The 27,683-nt window shown below is 41.1% G+C and overlaps 1 protein-coding gene across 1 annotated transcript in view; it reads right to left on the bottom strand.

Annotated features, from left to right (window-relative positions):
* The window catches only part of CPNE4 (copine 4), a 479,073-nt gene that overhangs the window by 28,600 nt on the left and 422,790 nt on the right, over positions 1–27,683 (bottom strand). Inside the window, exons 13-15 of the mRNA XM_044295448.1 lie at positions 26,337–26,470; positions 10,864–10,918; positions 6,975–7,026 (exon numbers count right to left, since the gene is read on the bottom strand). Coding sequence (XP_044151383.1) covers positions 6,975–7,026; positions 10,864–10,918; positions 26,337–26,470 — 241 coding nt within the window. The remainder of the gene's footprint in view (positions 1–6,974; positions 7,027–10,863; positions 10,919–26,336; positions 26,471–27,683) is intronic.

Genomic DNA, 27,683 nt, shown 5'->3' with positions numbered 1-27,683 from the left:
TTATAAAGGAAGCAATATGGCAAGCACCTGCATGAGGATGTGTAAATTGGCAAAATGCAAAGTAGATTGTGACACCACATTACAGAAATAGTCAGTTACTTATAATATGGTAATCTTAGTCTAATTTCACCCTTGCGTTTTTAATTCTGGTATTGAGAGCTGGTATTGAGAGTTGTTAATTAAACAGATCCGTTTTGATTTTCTGCAGGCAATTTAGGATTAATTAAGGTGAGTTAATGGGTCCTGCTGGGTCCCTGAAAACCTCTTTAAGGCTACTTTCACACTTGCGTTCAGAGCGGATCCGTCTGGGGTCTGCACAGATGGATCCGCTTATATAATGCAGACGATGGGATCCGTTCAGAACGGATCCGTCTGCATTAGATTTTCGAAAAAATTCTAAGTGTGAAAGTAGCTCAGACGGATCCGTCCAGACTTTACATTGAAAGTCAATGGGGGACGGATCCGTTTGAAAATTGAGCCATATTGTGTCAACTTCAAACTGATCTGTCCCCATTGACTTACATTGTAAGTCTGGATGGATCCGTTTGCCCCGCACGGCCAGGCGGACACCCGAACGCTGCAAGCAGCGTTCAGGTGTCCGCCTGCTGAGCGGAGCGGAGGCCAAACGGTGCCAGACTGATGCATTCTGAGCGGATCCGCATCCACTCAGAATGCATTAGGGCAGTACGGATGCGTTCGGGGCCGCTTGTGAGAGCCTTTAAACGGAACTCACAAGCGGAGCCCCGAACACTAATGTGAAAGTAGCCTAAGGGTACGGCCAAAGAGCACAGTCATGATCCGGTCGGGTTACGACCGTGCTGTGGTCAAGAACCACACTGGCAATTAGCCCTCAACTCTTTTTCTTTTTTATTCGTGAAGACTGCACTGCTTAGTTGGTCTTCATTGTTAATGGCTGCACGGTAGTGAAGTTGCCGCACAGCCATTAACTAATGAAGATTGACTATATAGTGTGGTCTTAAATGAAAGCCAGCTGTGGGCTAATTGCCCGTGTGGTTCTTGACCGCAGCGCGGCCACATCCAACTGGATCACAACCGTGTTGTGTGGTGTATCCTAAAGGGGTTGTGTAAATCAGGAATCAAGCCAGCACTACCCATATAGCCTCTCGTGCAAAGACCTGCTCCAGTCCGTAAACACCCAGCACCCCCAGCTGGTTGAAGGGAAGGCCGCGTGTATTGGAATGAGCCGTCCAATTAAATTTATGGGATGGCTTGCAGTTACACCTGCTCACTGCTGCACTGCCGACGGCGAGGGAGTGCTGCGCTGGCTTCAAGCATTTTTTCCTTATAGAGAAGGGTATTTAAAAACTCCTGGAAAAAAACACCATTACTGCACCATTTAAAAAAAATTATGTTGACACAAAAAATAAATAAAAAAAATGCAAATTCCCATAGACTTTCTGCTAACTTCTAGAGTTAGCATTTATAAACAGACATTTTCAAAAGCGTCAAATAAGGCAAATTTGGAAAAAATTCCATCAAAAGATTATGTGAACCCAGTCTTGCATGGGTATCATTAATGGCATCCAACACAATGATACAGCAGCTTCCTACAAGTCTTCGTTTGCATGGCAACCTGTAATGTTATGCAAATTTGCCATATTTTTCACGTTTTAATATGCAATTTTTTTCACCCAAAAGTTTTTCCCCAAAAATGTCAGTGCTTCTTATAAAGTGAATACTAGGAGGTGCGGGGAGAGGTGAGTGTAACGGTGGTTGTACTTACCACCCCCTGTTTTCCTCCGGGGGCTGCACTGCACAGTCCTGACTGTGTATAATATCTGGACATAGTGCATGCACTATGACCTGATGGTGTGCAATGTCAGGTCACAGGGCAGGCCCGGAGAAGAACAGGGGTGGTGAGTGCAGGAAGAGCGGCTGAATGTGCAGAGTGGTGGCACCCCCCAAAACATTAGAGTTGAGTTAATTTAGTTATTTTTGGTCTGATCAGACATTTGAAATGGGGTTCTGATATTGTGCCTTATATGGGGGTTTGATCTTGGGGTCTAATCTGAGGCCTGATATGGGGGTCTGGGTTGAGGTCTGATAAAGGTTGAGTATCTGATGTAAAATATATTTTTTCTGATTTTCCTCCTCTAAAACATAGTTGCGTCTTATAATGTGATGCGTTTTATAAAGTGAAAAATACGTTATAGTCTCTCTCCCACTGCTTTGTCTCTCAATCTTTATTGTAGTTAGTGTATTCTATCCATGGACCAGGAAGATTTGGATGAACAGGGCTATAGCTCTCAAGCAGTTAGCAAATACTTTGAAATATCACAACAGTGCAAGGAACTGCACATGGATGAATACAGAGCATCCACTATTGTGCATCAATATGAACAGAATGTGCAATTTAGTAATGAAAGGCTCATTAGAACTAAGGAAGTCTTTCCAGTATCTTAATAATGGCATCAGGTTGCTGTGGGGAATTTACAATAGATTGAATAACCTTGCATAGGGAAGTAAGCAGGAATATGGGCTTCAGAATGCATTCATCTAGTGTCTTGTATGTATATATTATAGGGCACATTATTTACAAAATTACTTGCGGCTGTGCAACAGATGGGACCCGGCAATGCTGCATCAGCTGCTGTTGGTAAAGATTATAAACTCATGCATCTTTTCTCTGCACATACCATCCAAATATCTTGAATGTTATTTTACATTCGATACAGAAGAACAGGGGATGGTGCTGATTGTACCTACAGAAAGGTTTGCTATTTTTTATTTTTTTACCAAAATGTGATGATATGATACAATGTAACATATATAAGGCTTTGTTCACACCTCAGTTTTGTAATATGCAAAATGCATCCATAAGGTTCTATTTCCAGATTCCAATGTTTGGGAGAGTGTAGTCAGTTAATAGGTCACTAAAGATGCCATATTGCTTTAGAGGTATATCTTGGGAGTAGAGATAAGCAAATCGTTCAGAATTCGATTCAGGGTATGACACTCTAGGACTTATATTTTTCTCTGTAATCTCTCACTTTTTTATTTATTTTTTAATTATTTTTCTCTTTCCCCAAAAAAGTATTCACCCATATCAAATAGAAAATTTGAGTAGAATCAGATTAGTTTAGAATTGATTCACTCATCTCTAGGTGGGAGATAAGCCCCTTTCAGAGGAGCGAGTTCCACGCTAAGGATCGCAGCCTGAGTATGCAACAGCTCCCATCCTGACCTCCCAGCACTGATGGGGTCTCATAGCATTATATTGATGTGTAATACAATGAAATCCTTAGAGGTCTGGAATGTATTGGATAACACTGACATACTGCTGTCAGTGTTATCCAATAAATTCCAGAACTGTAATTCTATGCGACCCGGTCAGGATGGGAGCTGATGCATACTGATGCTGCAAGTCCAGAGTGTGAAACTCACTCGTCTAAAAGGGGCCATCACTAACCAAACACCGACTGCGTGAAAGCAGCCTAAATCATCAGGATATCCATACCTCCCAACTTTTAAAAAACACATAGAGGGACAATATCTGTGACCTGTGTAGCACAGCATGGCAATGTTTTCACACTAGGCCACCCATCTAACTCCATCCAAAACATCATTATGCAAACTCAGTCCCCTTAATGCCCCCACATAGTAATTATTCTCCCTTTGTGCCAGCACACAATAGTAATGCCCACACTGTGCCCCCGTCACAGTAGTAATTCCCACATTGTGCCCCCTTCACATTAGTAATGCCCACACAGTGCCCCCTTTAATTTAGTAATGTCCACACTATGCTCCCTGACTCTAGTTATGCCCACATTGTCCCCCTTCATAGTAATTATGGCCAGATTTGCCCCCTTTACAGTAGCTATGGCCAGCTATGAGCCACCACACAGTAGTTATGGCCAGATATGTGCCCCCTCATAGTAATTATGCCCAGATTTGTGCCCCCTCACAGTAGTTATGCCCAGATATGTGTCCCCTCACAGTGGTTACACCAGATATGTGCACTTTTCAGAGGGTAGTGGACATGTATGTGGACACGTATGTGCACTGCTGCTTCATTCTCATGGGGCAGTTTGGCAGCACTTGTGGACCCACATTCTCTTGATCACTTGGGGTTCCAGTGTTCAATCCCAAGTTATCAAGCATTGTTTCCTTTATCCCTTGTATAGGGTATACGTCTTACTAGTGCAAAACCCCTTTAATATTTTTATCATTGCTATATTAAGATATGTCCCACAACAGACTCTTTTTAATAGAAGTGCTGATGTGACCCAATGTGGATAAATAGTAAATTGTAAAGAAAGCAATAAATGACAAAAAGAAAGCATTTAAATTACTAAAGGAGGGTAGTGAGGAAAAAAAACTGAATATGTAAATGACAAATAAAAGCAGCCAAACTAGACACCGAGAAATTAATTGCCAAAGAGAGCAAAACTAACCCTAAAATGTTTTTCAATTATATAAATGGTAAAAAGTATAAATCTGAAGGTGTCGGCCCTTTAAAAAGTAATGAGGGGGGAGTTGCAGAGAGCGATGAGGAAAGAGCAAAGCTATTAAATATTTATTTCTCTACTGTATTCACTGAAGAAAATAAACTGTCAGATGAAATGCAGAAAGTAAAAGTAAATTCCCCATTAAAAGTGCTATGTCTGACCCAGGAAGAAGTACAGCGGTGTCTTAAAAAGATTAAAATAGACAAATCGCCAGGACCAGATGGCATACACCCCCATATCCTAAGAGTATTAAGTAATGTCATAGCCAGACCCTTATTTCTGATATTTAAGGACTCTATTCTGACAGGGAGTGTTCCACAGGATTGGTGCATAGCAAATGTGGTGCCAATATTCAAAAAGGGTCCAAAAACAGAGCCTGGAAGTTATAGGTCAGTAAGTTTAACATCTGTCGCGGGTAAACTGTTTGAAGGTTTTCTAAGAGATGCTATCTTGGAGTACCTCAATGAAAATAAGCAAATAACGCCATATCAGCATGGCTTCATGAGGGATCGGTCATGTCAAACTAATTTAATCAGTTTCTATGAGGAGGTAAGTTCTAGACTTGACGGCGGCAAACCAATGGATGTTGTATATCTGGACTTCTCCAAAGCATTTGACACTGTACGACATGAAAGGTTAGTATATAAAATGAGAATGCATGGACTGGGGAAAAAGGTTTTTATGTGAGTAAGTAACTGGCTCAGTGATAGAAAACAGAGGGTGGTTATTAACGGTACACACTCAGATTGGGTCACTGTCACTAGTGGGGTACCACAGGGGTCAGTATTGGGCCCTATTCTCTTCAATATATTTATTAATGATCTTGTAGAAGGCTTGCACAGTAAAATATAAATTTTTGCAGATGACACTAAACTGTGTAAAGTAATTTACACAAAAGAGGACACTATACCGCTACAGATGGATCTGGATAGATTAGAGGCTTGGGCAGAGAAGTGGCAGATGAGGTTTAACACTGACAAATGGTTATGCACATGGGAAGGAATAATGCAAGTCAACAGTACATACTAAATGGTAAAACACTGGGTAACACTGACATTGAAAAGGACCTAGGAAATTTAGTGAACCGCAAACTAAGCTGTAGAAACCAGTGTCAGGCAGCTGCTGCCAAGGCCAATAAGATAATGGATTGCATCAAAAGGGGCATAGATGCCTGTGATGAGAACATAGTCCTGCCATTTTACAAATCACTAGTCAGACCACACATGGAGTACTGTGTACAGTTTTGGGCTCCTGTGAACAAGGCAGACATAGCAGAGCTCGAGAGGGTTCAAATGAGGGCAACTAAAGTAATAACTGGAATGGGTACCGTACCCTGAAAGATTATCAACATTTGGGTTATTCACGTTAGAAAAAAGACGACTGAGGGGAGATCTCATAACTATGTATAAATATATTAGGGGTCAGTACAGAGCTCTATCCCATCATCTATTTATCCTCAGGACTGTGACTGTGACGAGGGGACATCCTCTGCGTCTGGAGGAAAGAAGTTTTGTACACAAACATAGAAGAGGATTCTTTACGGTAACAGCAGTGAGACTATGGAACTCTCTGCCTGAGGAGGTGGTGATGGTGAGTACAATAAAGGAATTCAAGGGGGGCCTGGATGTATTTCTGGAGCATAATAATATTACAGGATATAGCTAATAGAGATGGGTTGTTGATCCAGGGAGTTATTCTGATTGGAGTCAGGAAGGAATTTTCCCCCTAAAGTGAGGAAAATTGGCTTCTACCTCACAAGTTTCTTTTTGCCTTCCTCTGGATCAACTTGCAGGATAACAGGCCGAATTGGATGGACAAATGTCATTTTTTTTAGCCCTATAAACTATGTTACTATGTTACTAACAATTATATATACTCTATCAGTAATATATGTAACATGTCTACAACCCTTCGCACTTATGATGACTATTGGGTAATTATTTCACCAACCACTACCTATAATTGACCAACCACACTGCATCCAAAAAATGAGCCATAAACTACATGTGACTGTGAAACACATTATTGATATTAATGGTCATATCAGTATGGATGGAGTTTTTGACAATTGCAGAAAACCACTCACGGTATCCAGAGCTCTCCCTCTGCTATAAAATGACTCTTTCTTTTTCATTTAAAGATTATGGGAGAGATTTATCAAACTGGTGTAAAGTAGAACTGGCTTTGTTGCCCATAGCAACCAATCAGATCCAAATGAGCTCTGAAAAATGAAAGGTGGAGTCTGATTGATTGTTATGGGCAACTAAACCAATCCTATATAGCTTCATAGTATGTATATATTATAGATATTATTTTCACAGCCCAGCCCAGATCTTTGTTTATGATCCATCAATGATTTGGGCTGATGAAGACACATAGAAAACTGTACTGTGTGAGCAACTTAAATTAATATACGTAACCTTTCTTTTACTATTTTCTCTGTGTTATCTCTGTGTACAATATAAAACAACCATTCCAACATTCACCACAGAAATGTAATGTTACCTGCACATTCTGGGTTGTCTTCATTAAAATTTATTGCAAAGTCATGGGAAACCTTAACAAAAGAAAAAGAACAAGTAGATAAACCTTTACAGATAATTATATAGGTCAATACAGTATTGAAAGTCACATACAGGACTGGAAATCTATGATTGCACTTTATCTGAAAGCTAAAAAATGCCTAATTCAAAATGTCATAAAAAGCACATGCATCGGTTACAGATGTAGCCAAGCTCAAATTGACTCTGTTAACTCTGATAACACACGTCACAAACACAATGTTATCTCGTGCCATCTTGTGACAAAAGCCATTGAAATACATTGAAAGAGTTAACCTTTGTGTGCCATATTTCACTTAACGTGTTAACCATCAAGTTTAGCTCGGCTGCATCTGTATATCGGACAAAACCACCATAACCAGTGTCCTATACAGTGGTTGCACAATGGCCTCAGGCTACAACATTTTAACATATAATTGTGTTTCCTGGGCCATTATAAAGAAAGTATTTTCAACATACAATGTCACAGACCATCAGCATCTGTGGCATGTGTGATTGGCTGGAGGATCCAACCAATCAGCAGAGGCATTTCATGGGTATTACTGAAATGCCTGCACTGATTAGCAGTCTAATACCTCCTTTCTACAGTACAGGGCAGTACAACGTGTCCTATACTGCTCTTTACTTGTACCAGGATGAGCTGATCCTCTGGAACCATAATATTCTATTTAATCTACGTTTTGTTTTATTTTGGGCTGACATTTTGGGGGCTTCAAAAAGTATGGCCTCAATGAATTCAACTTACAATGGATGTCTATAGTCGATGAAAATTATAAGCAAGTCTACTTTTATACATGCGGTACAGCCAGTGGCATACATAGAGAGGTAAGGGCCCCATAGCAAGGATCAAACCACTAGCAAGGATCAAACCTCTTTCAAGGACCCTTGGCTTGGCCCATTTTTTCCACTGCCTCATTTGCTAAAAGTTGTTTCTTTAGAGAGTCCTGACCAGGTTTTCACCCCCAGTAGAAGAGTAGATGATACCAACTGGGCCCCCTCTTGCCGTGGCCCCCATAGTAGTTGCAAGGTCTGCCTCTATGGTAGTTACGCCCCTGGGTACAGCTATTCATCAGGCTGTCCTAGCAGAGTTCTCTGGATCCGGCATAGCCAGATAGTGACGCTTACCCGCTGGACCCCATTGACTATAATGAGAACTGGCAGGGATCTAGCTGCTCTCTGGCATAAATGCTGGGATTCAACCAGACAAAAACCCTTGTGCGCAGCAATGCTTGACCGGCTGAATCCTGGCAGTTATGCCGGGGAGGAGCTGGATCCCCAACAGTTCACATTACAGTCTGTGGGGTCTGGCAGACACGTATGGGTGGTCACTAAAGGGGTTAATAGACTACTGTATTTTAACAGGAAAGAATTCCTTTATAGAAGATAAAATTAAAAGTGATGATGTAACATATCAGTTAGTGCATGATCAGTTTGGAGTTTGTGTCCTGACCACTCCATGTAAGTATATGTCAGTCAGGTGAAAGGGGAGTGCAGACCAGGCTTACCAGCTGAGCCTGCTCCATATGCGGCAAGTTTCAGCTGACTAATACATCTGACACCAGCTAGTAATGACTGGCATTGGAGATAACTCCGATAGTCAGAGGAAGGGGGCTCCCTCTGACTTCTGATCGGTAACCTGCAGTGAAATCAGGGGGTGCCAATTGGTTGCTATGACAGCCTGAAGCCTTGGTAAGGCTCACAGGCCTGCCATATTAACTGCTTAATGGGAAGCCAGCATAAGTCCCCCCCAAAAGAATAAATAAAAGTAAATTGAATGATACTAGATAAGATACAACTTGTCCACAAAAAACAAAAAAACAAGCTCTCATATGACTATATGAACGGAAATATAAAAAAAAGTTATGGCTCTTGGAAGACCGGAATGAAAAAAAAATGAAAAAATAAATAAAATGGTGGGGTTCTGAAGGTCTTAAAGGATTAATAATTTAATCTTACTTATGAGAGTCTGATTGGTGAGTGTCTAACCAGTGATGGCCAGTTCGCAATGTTCGCCAGCGAACACCTGCGGGCTGCCATCTTGACTCACAAGTCCGGAGACGCACAGGTAAGCCCTTACCTGTGCCTGTGCCGGGAGCTGGTCTGAAACAAATGCGGTCACCGGGAGCAGGCAGTTCCGAGAACAGTCCGATGAAGGCCCCCGACGGCTGTTCTCGGAATTGCCTGCTCCCGGTGACCGCATTTGATTTCAGACCGGCTCGCGGCACAGGTAAAGGCTTACCTGTGCATCGCCGGACTTGTGAGTCAAGATGGCAGCCCGCATGTGTTCGTTTGCGAACACTGCGAACTAGCCATTACTGGGTCTAACTGCCAGGACTTCCACTAATCACGAATGGAGAGGCAGTCACGCATGTGCACTGCACTCCATTCATCTCCATGGACTGCTGGAGATAGCTGAACGCTGTACTTGGCTATATCTGTCAGTCCCAAAGAAAACACAGGACACCCGCTGTAATGTTCGGTGGGGGTCCCAGTGGTCGGATTCCCACTGATCCTTTGGGTAGGGGATACATTTAAATCTTGGGACAGCCTCTTTAATGAATAGTTTGGTGGTTGATCACTTGGGTGCAGAAAGATGGAGCAGAAATACAGTTGTAATCGTGTTCTTTGATGTGTTTGTTTTCTTGCACTATATAAAGCTTTGTGTGCGGTGCATGAACAACACATGGTTCCCCTGTGATCACAATCACCCTGAGGAGAGCATTACATTCAGTTTGCTCTTTGGTCTGTTTTGACAGCTTGCACTGGGATGCACAGCAGTCAGGCTGTAAAATATAGAGGGCTCTGGCCCTAGAGAGCATTGACTCTGCTGTCTAAATTTACCAGTCACCAACAAAACAAGATGCTGCCAACCACAGTTATTAGCTACATGGTACGCAGCCCACGTACACACACTTGGCAGTATTGGCAACTGTTCAGAAATTTCTGGACAGTCCATAAAAATAGATGTCTGTGATTTTTTGGGAGGCTGATGGTACTTGACTAGATTTTGGTGGTAATTATCACCATTTCACAGCTCACAGTAAATGCTGGTAATGAGCTCCTATCAGTATGTTGAGCTATAGACCTGTATTAGTTATAATCTTTATCATTCATTATGGTTTTCCAGTTTGTCTGTAAAAAATGTTGGCTGTCTGTGAATTTGGAATAAGTTGTCAAGAAAAAAGAAAAATTCTGGTTGTCAGCCCTGGCACTGGGTCTGTCACTTTCCATCAAAATACTCTCACATTGACTACTGTTGGCTTCAATTTTACTCTAATTCTTCATATATCATAAAATATAGTCATTGGGAAAACCTTTAATTACTTTGAAGTCAGAGGCTGGCACATCTAGCAGTGTTTATCTCCAGGAATAGACACCGCCAGTGAACATCAAGTATGACCTATAGAGCTTTCCCCTGAACACAGTGCTTGGCAGCCTCCATATATCTTGTGCTTTGATGTCAATATTTCTTTGACACCAGGGATTTTTCCACCATAGATTTTGATGGAATATTGATTGGATATTTCATCAATGTTTGATGTGTGTGCTGCCCCAACCACTGGCACCAGGCTGTGCCACAGGGAGAAGAGAAAAAAGCAGAGAAGACAGTTTGTCTTCTCCCGGCACTACAGCCCCTTCATTCTAGATGTCAGAGGTGGTCATGAAAGTCAGAACTCTACAATTCCAGAGGGTAGGGGCAGCAAATGAGACCTGACAAATCTGCTTGAACGCATTCCCAATCCTTTGGTTTTCACATACAGTACTACTTATAAAAAAAAACTAAATAAAAGGAGTACAGATCAAAGTATTCTGTGAACAGTTCAATACATTACCTTAAATTCTGGGGGTATTCTGGCACCAAAACCAAAGGCAGGAAACATTTTGTCACTATGGGAAAAAAATACATGCCAGTCACATTATTGTTTTACACGCGCATTTCAGTCCTAAGAAGGCACTCTGCTACCAAACTGCAACATGAATATCTGGCAATAAAATCATAAAAAGGAACAAGATTCACAATAGAAAACAATATAATACACAGGCCAACATTTGCTAATTTGAGTGCACCTAGATTTTGGTATTAATTGTGCCAAAAAGTGGCACAATTCGCCGTATCTAGGTTTAGAGGAGGTTTGTGTGCCTAGTCCAAAAAGGGCCAGGGCTCCACAGGAAAGGCATGGCCTAAGATGCAACATTTTGTGACAACGTTTCGTCACAATTCTGGCGTAAAATTATGTCTCAAAGTAAGTCAACCAATAGTTGGCATAGAGTTCGACTAAAGTGTCTATACCTGCACCACATTTATCATCCAGCCTGAGCCCCCTTCGATAAATCTGGTGGAGGTCTAGACAGCTTTTCTAAGCTCACACCATCTTTAGGATACATAAATCTGCCTCATTATATTTCAAGTATATTCTCAGCAACACAGTGTAACATGACTTCATTCCTGAATACTAATAATGCAGTAACCTAGTGCTTTCTGCCTTTTATCCTACTGTATGTTAATTTTTCTATCACAAGTAGACCAGAAGTTCCTCCTCCTCTCAAGTCTCCTTGGGAGCCAGCCACAGCAAAGCAAACTTTTCCCCTTCTTTTCATCATATTCTTGATTAACTCTATGTGTGCAGAGTGTAACATGACCTGGCAACCTATCAATCTGTAAGGTGGGATGCTGTGAAGTGTAGCTCAGTGGTGGTTTCACTCAGACATGGCTTAAAGAACACTTGTCAGCAGGATCAGCCCCATAAAACCAGGTATACTGCTTGATAGGATTGATCCTGCTGAATAAAATGGTACCTGTCCTATGAAAATCGGTTGTGAGGTTCCTGAGAAAAAATACTTTAATTCTTTATGCAAGTGAGGGTTTCAGTGCACTTAGCACTCAGTGTAATCTGCAGGATCAACCCTACCAGACAGTATAGCTGCTGACAGGTTCTCTTTGTTCCGAGGCTCTGCTCCTGAGTTATAGTACTTTTTCCTAATATGTAAATTTGGACTTTGGTGCAATGAGGGCATCACCATTGCTCTTGTTGGGCACAAGCTCTGCTCCTTTCTGTGACCAGCCCCTCCCTCACTGCCTTGATTGACAGGTCCAGGCAGAGACAAAGCAGCCAGAGAGGGGCTGGACACGGAAATAAGTGGAACTTGGGTGCAACAACAACAATGGTGATCAGTGATGACCAGTTCGCCGCGTTCGTCCGCGAACACATGCGAGCTGCCATCTTAAATCACAAGTCCGGTGAGCAGGCCGGTCTGAAACAAATGCGGTCACCGGGATCAGGCAGTTCCGAGAACAGCCCGATGAAGGCCCACGGCGACTGTTCTCGGAAATGCCTGCTCCCGGTGACCGCATTTGTTTCAGACCGGCTGACGAACAGGCAAAGGTAAGGACTTACCTGTGCCTCGCCGGACTTGTGATTTAAGATGGCAGCTCGCATGTGTTCGCGGGCGAACACTGCGAACTGGCCATCACTGATGGTGATGCCCTCATTGCACCAAAGGACTAATTTACATATTACGAAAAAGCTCATAACTCGGGAACAGAGCTTTGGATCAACAAAAAGAAAACTGTGTTTTAATCAGGAGAACCACAGCTATTTGTCTATACAAATATTTGGAAAGGGAGGTCACTGGTGACAGATTTATTTAGATTTTCTAAGTGTCTACCTGCCAAAGGTTTTAATATAGATCAATATAACTGACAGTTTGGGACATTGACTGTGAAATTAGTCCGGTTTAAGTAAGGGTTAAAGGCTATTGACACCTTGAAGGGCATTTTTTTTATGATTTAATTTCACTCATTTTTGGCTAAAATTATTTTTTTCAATTGGCCTTTATTAAAAAAGTTCATCCATTTCTGAGATACAACGGTTCAAAATCACTCTGTTTTCCAGCTGTCACAGTCTATTTTCTTTTAATCCTGTCATCTGATGGCTCATGTGTAGCTCTTATCTCTGATCTCATAAACACTCATTATAGCTCAATTCTTATCAAACTGATAACAATATGACTTAAGTGTTTGAGGCCAGAAGATCATAGATAAGACTGTAAAGAATAAATCAAGGCAACTGGACGTACTGTAGATTTCTTGAAAACGTTTCACTCGTTCTTCCAGCTTTCTCATTTCTGAGTGACTGCACAAAAATTCTGGGAATAAATAGGTAACTGAATCAACATCTGGTAATTATACCCAGCATTGGGTCAAAGGTGTTGATTCCATTATCCTAATTGGAGTCAGTAGGTGATAAAGACTTCCCAGCATTGGTTACAGTAGGTGATAAAGACTTACCCAGCATTGGTTACAATGCTGGGTATAATTACCAGATGTTGATTCAGTTACATATTTATTCCCAGAATTTTTGTACAGTCACTCAGAATTGAGAAAGCTCGTTGGAAGAACGAGTGAAACGTTTTCAAGAAATCTACAGTACGTCCAGTTGCCTTGATTTATTCTTTACAGATATACCATGACCTGGATAAATGAGAACCTTCACAGACATCATAGAAAAGAGATACACATGAGCCGTCAGAAGATGGGGTTCAAAGAAAACAGAGTAAAGCGCAATCTTAAAAAAAAAATGAATTCCTTGTAAAAGTTTTCTAGCTGCAAAATGCTAAATTATTGTAGCTGGTTACGGTATGTGGTTACATCCATAAGAACATTTTAAGCAAATTGTTAAAAAAATATAGCGTTTAACATAATGCTTATCTCGACATTGATTTGGTGGTTTAAAAAGCTGTCCAGCTAGCGCATGGGGATTAAAAACATGCTGACTATATTACATTTATGCAATTAGCTTTCTAACCTAGTAAGAACCATGCCATCATCAAAAGGGAACTGGGATGGAATAGCGATCTGCAGGAATTTGCAAACCTTCTTTGTGATTTTCGAGGAGTCTAACAGAATGCACGAAAGCTTCTTCAGATGTACTGAATGCAATTATCTTTTTCTGCTAGCACCTAGAGTGTATTATTTGCTTTTCTTTACATTGGTTACACAAACTGAAGTTCACTTTTATTAAAAAGGGATGTGCTAGGCTATTCATGTATAATAAAGCAGTTAATATAAATACCAACTCTATGGCCTCGGATGGCTCCAGGATCAGCAGGTCTTGGAAGGTCAACAGTACTTCAATGGATGACGTTATTAGAAACTTTCCTCTTTCAAGACAACTGATCGCCGAGTGGAGTAAGAGACAGCTATGGCTGCAACAATAAGTAGCTGACTCTTAAATTACCATCTTTATGGAGACCACATTGGAGTTATCAATTCTTGAGCACTGTAGACAGTTGCTAAGAAACAGCCATGGAGATGTCAATCAACCACTGTGTTACTATTTAGCACTGTGCAGTCGTCTACCAGCCTCCTAAGGTACCTCCAGTCCTTTCCTGCACGTCAATACGGTACCAGGAAGTAGAGATTGATGATAATCAGAACAGGATTGGCGGCAGGGGGGGGGGGGGGGGGGGAATCGATGAGGTTGCATATCCTTCTTCTGTTCTAAAGAACACCCCCACCCAAACCCCTTTAAACCATGTTTTTCTATGGCTTAATGCTAAAATATTTTTGTAAGTATATTTTTAAGTTGAGTATGTCTTTAGTGAAGGTTTGAGTGAACACTTAAAGAGGTAAAACGTTATCCATAAGCATTCATGTAGGCACTGGTCAGCATAAAAGGGGAACTCTGTGCCCCCTTCTCTTAGCCAAGGAGAAGTTGTTTGCTAGAAAGAGCCTTTCCCAACCGGGAAGACTTAGGCTACATGCACACCACAGTGAAAAAAAAGTCTGTTAAAAACGGACATTTTTAACGAACGTTTTTTTCACTGATGCCTTTTTGAGAAACAGCCGTTAAAAATCCACCCATTCAATTGTATGGGGGAAGTCTGTCAGTGAAAAACGGACAAGATAGAGCATGCTATTTTTTTACATCCGTTTTTCACTGGCAGTCCAAAAAAATGCCATGTGAATAACCCCATAGACTACCATTGGTCTTAAAACGGATGTGTGATGGCCGTTAAAAAAAATGTACATCGCATGTCCGTTTTTCACTGTCGGGTGCATGTAGCCTTAGCATGGCCATACCTTATAGTATTATTTTTTATTTGAAAGTGCCATTAATTCCATGGCACTGTTCATCCAGGCGGGGTTAAACAACTATAAAAATACATTGAACAATAAAGTATTAACAGACTGGTACCGAGGCTTAGAGGACCATGCCCGCGAGAGCTTACAATCTATAAGGGAAGAGGACAACACAGTAGGTGAGGGTATAGACTGCTCATGTGGCTCTGTGGTGGCAGCATGCTATTTCAAGTGGTAGGATTTCCTGAAGAGGTGGGTTTTCAGGGTACTCTCGAAGGTTTGGATGTTGGGGTAGTGAGTTCCAGAGTAGGGGAGAGGCCACTGAGAAATCTTGTAGTCAATTGTGTGAAGAACAGATGAGAGGAGAACAGAGGAGGAGGTCTATGTAATAAAATATACCGTATACAGTTCCACTGTATAATATCCATTATATGCAAATAAATGTTTTCATCGTTTTTGCGTTTGTCATAAAGAAAGGATGACCGATACACAGAATTGCCATAACCTGCCCTAGTGTTTCACAGGGATCAATGCAGAGAAGATAAATTGGATTCTTTGGGGCAGATAGGGATCCATTTTAGGATTAAATTACATCCCAGGGAATTGTTACCTTCTCCATGAATTTCTCTGTTTCAGCATGGATCTGCTCTATTGCATCTTTGGTAATCATTACCTTAGCTCCTCTGGAGTCCCATATTGTAATACAGACATAATGGCGCAAATTCTTACCTTTCTATTTTAAGCTGAAGGAGTTATATATAAGATTTGTCTAAAGAAATGTGAACTGTCGTATAACAGCTTGACAAAGCATTCTGACTGACGTCTCTACTTCTATAAATTCTCCGGCAGCCGGTGCTGCTCACTACAACATGTCATCTCTGATTTAGCACAGCGTACTGCTAAGCAGGTGTGATGTCTGCGGGTGGTTTGCTACCTAGGCAGATCACAATCACCGCTTTCTACGGTGCAAAAGCTGTCAATCAGCCCAGGTCTTGTAAGTACGTTATAGAAACCAATATTACATTTTCAGAAAATTGAATAATTTTGCTTTTGTCAAGTCCTTTCCAGCCAATCAATAGCAGAACTTTGAAGTTCGGGATCAATCTTGTTAGATTGACACAGAATATGAACCAAATATGACTGAAAGTGAGGATTTTATACATTGACCTTGATATACCCTGCAGCTAGAGGAAGTCATTCTGCTTAATCAATACCTTCTGCACTGCTCTGTTAATATGATCCTATGGCAGAAGGCCAAAGTATGACAGATGACAGGACGATGAGAGAAATAAGGGGAGAATATTGTCCGTTTGTAAGAACTGATGCAGCTGGGCAGTTGTGGGGTTAATAGAAAATTGTATTTGAATGAATGCCCTTACATATACTACAAGTAATATAAATGAGAGAAATAAATATAAAACATAGACAATATCGCACAAAATGATTAGTATTTTTTCTTCAATAGGTATGTATGATAATTGTTTATGCATATAAATATTTCTTTATGTTAGCATGTAAGATCTTTAACCCCTTAGGGACCCATGACGTACCGGTACGGCATTGATCCCGAGTCCTTAAGGACCCATGACGTACCCATCGGCGATCGCAGCAAACCGCAGGTCAATTCAGACCTGCGGTTTGTTGCGATTTCTGCAGTTTCTGATCGCCGCGGTCCCTAACCGCGGCGATCAGAAACTTTAGTGTGGTGAAAATATATATTTATCACCCCCCTGCACCACTGAATGATTTTAGCCCGGTGGGAGGTGCAGGGGGGGTGTTGCGGGCGGTGCGGGAGGCGGGCAGTGTGGCAGGCGGGATCGCAATCCCCCGCCCGCCTCCCGCCGAATAATCGTTGGTGTACAGTGGCTATACCAGGGTGTCAGCACATTGCGGACACCCTGGTATAAACGGCTGACATCTGTGAATGGACAGCCGTACGGACCGCTGTATGGAAAGAGTTAACAGTAAGATGCGGCTCCCTCCCTCTCCCATCGGGGGGCTGCTGTGCCTTTGCAGCCCCCCGACAGGATGGGGTGACAGAGGGAGGGAGCCCCAGTCCTTACCCTTCCCCGTCTGCAAAGTTGTGGCCACAATTTCGCAGACGGGGAAGGTTCCCGTGGCAACAGGACGCCTTCTCAGGCGTCCTGCTGTCCATGGTGCTGAACAGATCTGTGCTAAAGGCATAGATCTGTTCAGACAAAGTGTAAGTAAAATACAGTACAGTACAATATATATTGTACTGTACTGTATTATACAGACATTAGACCCACTGGATCTTCAAGAACCAAGTGGGTCTGGGCAAAAAAAAAGTAACAAAAAGTGAAAAAAAAACTAAAAATCAAAAAACACATTTATCACTGATTAAAAATGAAAAAAAAAATAATTCCCTACACATGTTTGGTATCGCCGCGTCAGTAACGACCTGATGTATAAAACGGTCATGTTACTTTCCCCGCACGGTGTATGCCATAAAAATAAAAATAAAAAAACTATGAGAAAATTGAAATTTTGCCCACCTTACTTCCCAAAAAAGGTAATAAAAGTGATCAACTAAGTCGCATGTATGCCAAAATAGTGCCAATAAAACCGTCATCTCATCCCGCAAAAAATGAGACCCTACCCAAGATAATCACCCAAAAACGGAAAAAACTATGGCTCTTAGACTATGGAAACACTAAAACATGATTTTTTTTGTTTAAAAAATGAAATCATTGTGTAAAACTTACATAAATAAAAAAAAAGTATACATATTAGGTATCGCCGTGTCCGTATCGACCGGCTCTATAAAAATATCACATGAGGTAACCCCTCAGGTGACCACCGTAAAAAAAATAAAAAATAAAAACGGTTTAAAAAAAGCTATTTCTTGTCATCTTACGTCACAAAAAGTACAATAGCAAGCGATTAAAAAGTTATATGCACCCCAAAATAGTGCCAATAAAACAGCCATCTCATCCCGCAAAAAATGAGACCATACTTAAGATAATCGCCCAAAAACTGAAAAAAACTATGGCTCTTAGGCTATAGAGACGCTAAAACTTTTTTGGTTTTAATAATGAAATCTTTGTGTAAAACTTACATTAAAAAAAAATTGTATACATATTAGGTATCGCCGCATCCGTGACAACCTGCTCTTTTCACATGATCTAACCTTTCAGATGAATGTTGTAAATAGCAAAAAAAAAACGATGCCAAAAAAGCTATTTCTTGTTACCTTGCCGCACAAAAAGTGTAATATAGAGCAACCAAAAAACATATGTACCCTAAACTAGTACCAACAAAACTGCCACCCTATCCCGTAGTTTTTGAAATGGGGTCATTTTTTAGGAGTTTCTACTCTAGGGGGGCATCAGGGGGGCTTCAAATGGGACATGGTGTCAAAAAAACCAGTCCAGCAAAATCTGCCTTCTAAAAAACGTATGGCATTCTTTTCCTTCTGCGCCCTGCTGTGTGCCCGTACAGCAGTTTACGACCACATATGGGGTGTTTCTGTAAACTACAGCATCAGGAACATAAATATTGAGTTTTGTTTGGCTGTTAACCCTTGCTTTGTTACTTGAAAAAAAATATTAAAATGGAAAATCTGCCAAAAAAGTGAAATTTTGAATTGTATCTCTATTTACCATTAAATCTTGTGCAACACCTAAAGGGTTTAACATTAAATCTTGTGCAACACCTAAAGGGTTAACAAAGTTTGTAAAATCAGTTTTGAATACCTTGAGGGGTGTAGTTTCTTATATGGGGTCACTTTTAGGGAGTTTCTACTCTAGGGGTGCATCAGGGGGCTTCAAATGGGACATGGTGTAAATAAACCAGTCCAGCAAAATCTGCCTTCCAAAAACCAAATGGCGCACCTTTCACTCTACGCCCCGTTGTGTGGCCGTACAGTAGTTTACGGCCACATATGGGGTGTTTCTGTAAACGGCAGACTCAGGGCAATAAAGATACAGTCTTGTTTGGCTGTTAACCCTTGCTTTGTTAGTGGAAAAAATGGGTTAAAATGGAAAATTAGGCAAATAAATTAAATTCTCAAATTTCATCCCCATTTGCCAATAACTCTTGTGCAACACCTAAAGGGTTAACAAAGTTTGTAAAATCAGTTTTGAATACCTTGAGGGGTATAGTTTATAGAATGGGGTCATTTTTGGGTGGTTTCTATTATGTAAGCCTTGCAAAGTGACTTCAGAGCTGTAGTGGTCCCTAAAAATTGGGTTTTTGTAAATTTCTGAAAAATTTCAATATTTGCTTCTAAAGTTCTAAACCTTGTAACATCCCCAAAAAATAAAATATCATTCCCAAAATAATTCAAACATGAAGTAGACATATGGGGAATGTAAAGTCATCACAATTTTTGGGGGTATTACTATGTATTACAGAAGTAGAGAAACTGAAACTTTGAAATTTGCAAATTTTTCAAAATTTTGGGTAAATTAGGTATTTTTTTATGCAAAAAAAATAATTTTTTTGACTTCATTTTACCAGTGTCATGAAGTACAATATGTGACGAAAAAACATTCTCAGAATGGCCTGGATAAGTCAAAGCGTTTTAAAGTTATCACTACTTAAAGTGACACTGGTCAGTATTGCAAAAAGTGGCCAAGTCCTTAAGGTGAAATAGGGCTGAGTCCTTAAGGGGTTAATACATATTTACTGTTTTCCCTTATTTTTCCCTCTTATAGTGATGATGACAGCCCCTATTATGGTTTATGGACGTGGCTCCAGCATAAGGGCTAATGCACACAATCGCGATCAGCCCAGGAAACAAGGTTGGTGTTTCTGCTTGATCTACCAGGACTGAACGTGGCATCTCTGAACTAACTGTATCATAGTGTTTTATCATATAGTGTATTTTTCGCCATATAAGACACACTGGCCCATAAGACGCACCTAAGTTTTAGAGCAGGATAATACAAAAAAAATATTTTTCATTAGACCTGAAGTCAGACCCCCAATGTTAATCAGACCTCAGCTGACAGCCCCAATCAGACCCCCAATGTTAATAAGGCCCCAATAAGACCTCAGATCAAAACCCCAACCAGACCTCAGCTTAGACCCCAATCAGACCTCAGATAAATAAATAAGACCCCCCCTTCAGACCTCAGATTAGTCCCTATATGCCTCTCATCAGCCCCTATATGCCTCTCATTAGCTCCCATATGCCTTTTTTCAGCCCCATGCCTCATATCACATAAAATTAAAAAAAACACTTACCTCTACTGCTCTGGACACCACTGCAGCTCACCTCCAGTGATATTTTTCCTCCTGCCATTGGCTGTGCTGTTACCCGACGCACACAGTGTGAGGTCCCAGAGTGCCCTCACTCTGTGCGCAGCCACAGCACAGCAGACAGCCAAGGTCCAGGAAGAGGTGAATACAGAGCCTTCACCGCTTGCCTGTCCTCCGGTACTAATGAGGGCTTCCATAATGGAAGAGTTCATTAGTATTCGCCCCATAAGACACTTGGACATTTTACCGCCACTTTGGGGGGAAAAAATGCATCTTATGGGGCGAAAAATATGGTATTCAGTTTATATCTGATCGGGGATCTCTGGTACTGAACAAATTCAGTACAAGAGATCCATGATCAGATATGAACTAACTGTATCATAAAACACTATGATACAGACAGTTCAGGGGACCTGCAGTCGGCCTGGGGTATCCTGGGCTGATCAAGGTTGTGTGCATGAGCCCTAATCAGCGTGTTCGAAGCAGACAAGCAAGCTAACCCTTCCAAATGCCATTTTCACATCGTCAGTATTTGGTCAGCATTTTTCATCAGTTCTTGTAAGTCAAAAACAGGAGTGGAACCTACAAAGAAGTTTTGCCTCACAAATACTGATGAAAAATATTGAACATATACTGACCACGTGAAAGTGGCCATAGTATGAGAAACACAGGTTCAACATCTAGCACAGGAATTTTTCATTGGTATCTGTAAGTGAAAAAAGGTGTGGGTCCAAAACGCAGAAGATACACAAATCTTTCCATTATTAATGTTTCTCTGCAGGCTTTACTTCTGGTTTTGACTAAGTGGCCTTAAGCTATGGCTACACAACAACATGTAGGCTGCTATGGTAAAACCCACTTAACATTAGTAAATGTTGTGTTGTGACCTGCAATGTCCCACAACCACAGTTGAAAAGTCATCATAAATCCAATCTGCTGGATTATTATACATAAATCTAGATTATTATTAACTGCCCGTCCAAACGTTGCTATGTAGCCCAAGCTTAAAAAGTACCTGTCAGTAGGATCAACCATATTAAACCAGCGATACTTCCTTCTAGAGTTGATTAACATCATACCTGTCTTGTGAAAATTGGTTGCAGTGTTCCAGAGGAAAAAAAATATTTTTATTTCTTAAGCAAATGAAGGTTTTAGTACCCTGAGGGGTGGGTCTAGTCCCTTCATGCACCTCAGCAACTCAGCTTTCCAGTACTGGACATGCCCTCCTGGACACCGAAGCCCTAGTTTTCCGGGTACGATGCAACCTATTTTCTCAAGATAGGCATAATTTCAATCAGCAGGATCAATCCTGGCAGGCATTATGTCTGATTTAATCAGGTTTATCCTGCTGACAGGGGCTCTTTAGAAAAAAACATAAAAGCTCAGCAAAAAACTGAAAAGGTAAAAGACCATCAGAGGGTAGGTTAAAACAGCTGCATTTTAACACAGATCTCGACATGTACTTTGAAATTTGGGTCATGTATTCTACACCAAAATCCATGTAAAATCTGCTTCCAAACCACACTCCATTGTTTGCAATGGGAATTTGGATTGCCATTCCTATGGCTGCAATTTTTTTCACCCAGAATTTCAATCCAAATCAGGAAGTAACATATCACTTCTTGAAGTGCTTTACATGCGGAAACTACATTGGGTCAGCACCGCACAAATTTGCTGCCACGGCTCCTAATGAAAACCTGATTTCTCTTGAGAATTTCATCACTGACATTTTTTAAGAAAGAAACTGCTCAGTGTGCACAAGTCAGTAAAGGGGTTGTCCAGTACTTGGCAGGATAGATCATCAGGTGGGGGGGTCTGACACCCCCCGCCGATCAGCTGTTTGAGAAGGCACTGGTGATCCATTTTCGCAGCTTACCAAGCACGCGCCATACATTGTATAGTGACTGTGCATAGTTTCATGCCCAGTCCCACTTCTATGGGGCTAAGCTGCTCCTAGACCATGGGACCAATGAACGTGTCGTCACTAGCCTAGGAAAAGCTGAGAGAAGGCAGCAATGCTACTGCGAGCGCTGGTGTCTTCTCAAACAGTGTCGGACTCCACCGATCAGATACTAATGCCCTATCCTGAGGACCAACAGACTCCTGCAGCATGTTTTACCTGTTAAAAAAACTAATACTCACCTTCTTCACCCCACTCTGTTGTGGCTCCCTGGTTCCACTCAGCGATGTTACAGTCTCCATCTTTTAAACTTCCGGATGGAAGGGGTCATGGACCCCACTGTAGCCAATGAATGGTCTCAGTAGCGATGTGTTCCTAAGCAGCATGTGATTCAACAGTTACATGCCGCTTGGGGACCATCCATTCAGAAGTTTAGAAGAAACAGACCAGAAGACTGCTAAAGTGAGCCAGGGAGGCAGAATGGTGTGGCTGTGACAACAGGAGCAACACGCTGCAGGGGTCGCATAGCTGGACAACCCCTTTAATCACTCTCCTTGTAATTCTGATTCATGTCTCTATGGGACTACAACTCTGCATGTATTTTGAGGGAGAAGGAACTGCATTTTGAGGGAGAAGGAACTCCTGGCAGGAGACAATAACATACAATGCCAACTACAATCAAGCTGCTCTGTGCCCTTTGCAGTAGTAAAGCCCCCTTATATTGTGCTGTGAGTCTCCAAACTAGTAGCAGTTTTGTTGGCCTCCCACCGTGGGTAATGAGATTCACGATGGAATAAAACATTTCAAGACAACAGCTTTCTCAACCAAATCTATATACCTGGCTAGAAATATAAAATGCTTACTACTATCAAACTTCTCTTCCCTTTGCTCACGTTGCCTGTCACACATGGTGGGGCACTGTCGATTGCCAGGGTAGGATAAGAGCGTCTCAATAGATAGGAAAAGAAACATCACTACAACTACTTCTGTTGAATTTTAGATTTTCACTGCACTTTTGAAGACGTGGTAGCAGGCAATGTTCTCTACAGCAGGTGGTGAGGTTTTCTGCATTTAGCATTCCTCCAGCCGAGGGCCATGATTTTGTTGACAAGCTGGGATGCTTTGAATATATTTTTTTGCAGTTTGCTATATGCTTTACCCTTCTGAGCACTGGTATGTATTCGTTTGAAGTGTCCACTTCCGCCAATATAGACCACTATAGAATCTGCCATGTCAGTAAGCTTACTAGATCAGGTCTGAATAATTGGGATGGGACTCTTTCTTGTCATTGCCTTGTTTTAGTCAGATTTTGTGTTACTCTTCTCTTTGTACTTGACCCTACTTGGGAGGCTTGTGGTATCTCTGTGTGAGTCTTGCCTGTTGATACACTACTACCTTGTATTATTTCTGATGAATACATTTATAGTGTATCTATGTATGTATTTTGAAAGCTATTTCTCAGTAGTTTTTGCTATGCCATGAAAATATTTCATGTTACAACTGCATATCTTTGTTGGATATCATTGATTTCTACTGTAAACTGGTATAAGCATTGCTCAACATGGTAATTTTCAAATGACTGTATAGCTATATATGGGGTCATTTATTAAGACCCGTGTTTTAGATGCTGGTCTTAATAACCCTGCGCTGGCGCCGGCCTCTACATACCTTCCACCACCAGCCTAAATCTATACCAACTCCCTTGTCGGTGTAGATTTAGATAATTGTCTATGCCTAAAACATGCCACACTCCCTTTTTTAGGAATTGGCGTACATGGCATGGATAGGGAAGAAGTTGCAGATTTGGTCGCAAACACCCTTTGCGACTGACTCTGCAACAGATGCACCGAAAATTGGCGTATATCTATTCATAAATGACCCTCATAATTGCCTTTAAAATGGCGTTGAATGCCCCAAATGAGCCATTACCTTTGCCATATGTCTGTATGACTGTCAGGGTGAAAGTGTAAAGCAATTATTAATCTCAGTCAATCCTACTGTGATGAGCTGTAATCTGTGGGGAAGTGTAGTAAGTGTTCAATATCTCTGCAGCACCACTGCAGATGAAATTAGGCATTACACAGTACCCATTCAAATGAATGGGTTGCCTGTCTAATGCAAAAAAGGTAAAGTCCTCCAGATGAAAGAACACTCTTTGTAAGCACTCTTCTCTCTGGCCAAGAAATGAAAATCCAGAATTGTTATAGTTAATTGGAAGCCCTTTACTCTTGTTTTAGTCTTTCTACTCATTTTCTAATCACTAACTGTTTTTGCAGCAGCAGGCAAGGATAGACTGGTCGTAGACCCTACAGGGAAATTTCTCAAGGGGCCAACCAAGCCCGCCTCATGACTGCTGGCTGGATACATAATGATCTGATGCTCTCGGCATTAATTATCGCTATGTGCCTCAGGTTCTTATGCACCTGGCACGCGGCCACAAGTGCCATCCTGAACTCACTGGCGGATCCAGGGGGGGCAACAGGTCAATTGCCCCTCCCCCGAGAATATAGCAAGAGAGTGGGCGCCGCTCCGTTCACCCGCTGTGGCCCCATTACCTTCTCCCACGTTGTATTACCTTCTCACAGCCTGGAATACTGCAGCAAGGGTAGCAGTATTTTGTGCTGCACTGTAATATTTGTTTTTTCTGGGGCAGTATTTTGTGCTGTACTACGGTATTGCTGTCCCTGCCTACTTATGTTTCCCGCCTTCTGTCAATTTGGAGCTATCTACAACATGGGGCCTCTTTTAGGCAGTCTGCCTCTGACAACAGGAACCACAGCTAGCAGTTATCTACATTGGATTTTCATGTTTTTGTGGCGAACAGCATAGTCACAATATTTTTTTTTACAAATGCATATGTATTAACACTATACTGAAATTGATTTATTTCTGCTATTTAGGAGGACCCAAAAGGTATGGGTCAGTAGGAGATCATTTTTTAGGAAGGAACTTTTATTTAAGCATTTAGACCTTGGGTACTAAGCATAGCCACTTTTGCCTTACATGGCTTTACTCTATTCTATTCTGGTATCAGGTAGTTTATTTTCCACTGCGAGTATGGTACCCCATAATGTGGCTGGTAGCAGTGTAGTGATAATTTATTCAGACCAATCACTAATCAGCAGTATGGTCACATGACCTTCATGGTACTAGCTTGGCTTGCTTGGAACCTCCTCAGATGTGGTAAAAAAAAAAATATCAGGTACTAGCTGCATGTTTGGCGTAGTGATAAAATGGAAAAACAGGGTAAAGTTGGGTAGAGTCAAGCTGGTTCCAGGCAGTGGAAAATGAGCTGTAATTAACAGATTAGCCATTATTGGGACCACCATAAATAGGGACAACCACCAAAATAGAATGAGCCTTACAGGGCAAAAGAATAAGAGTCAGCAGTTAATAAAATCCAAAGCAATGAGAGATCAATCGTACCCTTTCCATTTCTTAAACACTTCTGATGGTGGCCATCAAGAAATGCCAACCCATTTCATATTATTTTTATTGGGCCCCCTAGAGAGTTGTTACATTTTCGAGTAATACTTGAGAATGTTATTCTGAGCTGAATATCAGAACATTTTCATAGCAATCAATAGTTAAACTCATAAAGTGTGATGAGAAACCAATAGTTATTAGTAGAGGATCCTCTTTCTGAAATATTAGTATTGTCATCTAGCGTTAAGACACTTAGATATTTCCTTTACTAAGCCACTCTCCACACTGCTGGTCAAAAGTATTGAGTGCAGCAAAACTGCAAATATACAACCTTATCATATAAATGTTTATGTCCTGCTTGTAATTGTATTGTACCAAGGACAACTAATAAGCGCGCAGTGTACTACAAAGTGGATTCTGTCACCTTCTGTCTCTGTTACATATTGTAGTTTGCTTTGGAGCATGCTTATTATCAACTATAAATGGCACCTGAAGCAAGACTTTAGAGAATACCTGTACATGGGCCACCGTGGATAAACATCTTCTTGCATCAAGAGTTAACAATAATTATAATGCTACAGACAAGCCAGTTATTTGGACATGGTAAAGAATTACAAAGGGACACATAATAAGTTCTCTTGAGAAGACCAACGCTACAAATCATATGTTACCTGTCATAGTCTTGGCAAATTTCCCCAACAGCAACCAGTGCTTTCAGATACTCATTGGGCTGGTAAGGATGGATATAGTGCAGGGAGCAACTGTTCCGTGGGTCACCGTTTGATGCTGTGAAATCAATTGCTACCTGGAAGTGAATGGAAGATGTCAAACAATATCTACAAAAAAAGGACAAACTTACCATGTATTGTATGGTATGTCATAATAATACCATCAAAATATTATTTAAAAAACAGGAGTCAATTTTGATAATGTAAAATGTAGACAATAATGACTACTGAATTTGAGGCGGCTGATCTGGTAACAGATGTGTCCTGTTGCAATCTCTATAATTATATTTTTTGGGGTATGATGCCTCATGTATGATATGCAGCAATGTTACATAGTTACAGTTAGTTATGATAACATACTGGATAGGGGAATTTGTGAATAGCTTTATGCCACTATGTTGTCAGCATGTTGTCCTGCGTGTGTGAGACACACCCCCGAGGAAGCAACTTGGGTTGGGGGCATGACAGGAGACCAGCAATTTTAACTTTTTTGATATGTTTGTCCTTTTATTTATTTATTCACAAATTTTGCCCCCCATCTCTGTTTAAAATACAGTGGAAGCAGGAACAGAGTCTTGGGTAAAAACGCCTTTGTGTGTAGCAGTGATTGACTACACTGTGAGGAAGACCTAGAGTTGTATGTGATATCTATCCTGGGATAGCTTGCTCCGACTGATTGCAGCCTGATTTTATTTATCAGAAATGTTCCTGGTGTGAATAGATCTCACTTCACCTGCAACGCTCAAAGTAGGATACACAATTAGTTTTTTCTTTGATTTCGACTTTAATCTTCTGAATAGCCTAAGCATAATGTAAAAGTGTCTCATTGTACACAATATGCTCTTATAATAGGAATTATTTGCTACAGCCACATTACACACACTCCAGTTTTGTACTTTACGGGTTACATAGTTAATACGGTTGAAAAAAAGACTTAAGTCCATCAAGTTCAACCAAGGGATAGGTTGGGACGCGAATCCCAGAAGGAATTGAGACTCAGATTTCTACACGTTTTCATAAGCATTAATGCTGTTTACTTTTAAGAATTCATCTAAACCCTTTTTAAAACTGTCCACTGTTCCTGCTGTGACCACGTCCTGAGGAAGTCGATTCCACAGATTCACTATTCATACAGTAAAAAAGCTTTGACGCTTCCGGAGACTGAACTTTTTCCCCTCCAATCGGAAGCAGTGCCCCTTGTCTTTTGAGTGTATTTTACATGGAACAGTTTTTCACCGTATTTTTTTTTATGGCCCATTTATATATTTGTATAGGTTAATCATGTCCCCC

Source organism: Bufo gargarizans, chromosome 5 (genome assembly GCF_014858855.1).
Source record: "Bufo gargarizans isolate SCDJY-AF-19 chromosome 5, ASM1485885v1, whole genome shotgun sequence".
Taxonomy (NCBI): domain Eukaryota; kingdom Metazoa; phylum Chordata; class Amphibia; order Anura; family Bufonidae; genus Bufo; species Bufo gargarizans.
The sequence above is the reverse complement of the archived record's forward strand: the minus strand, read 5'-3'. Positions and strand labels throughout refer to the sequence as shown.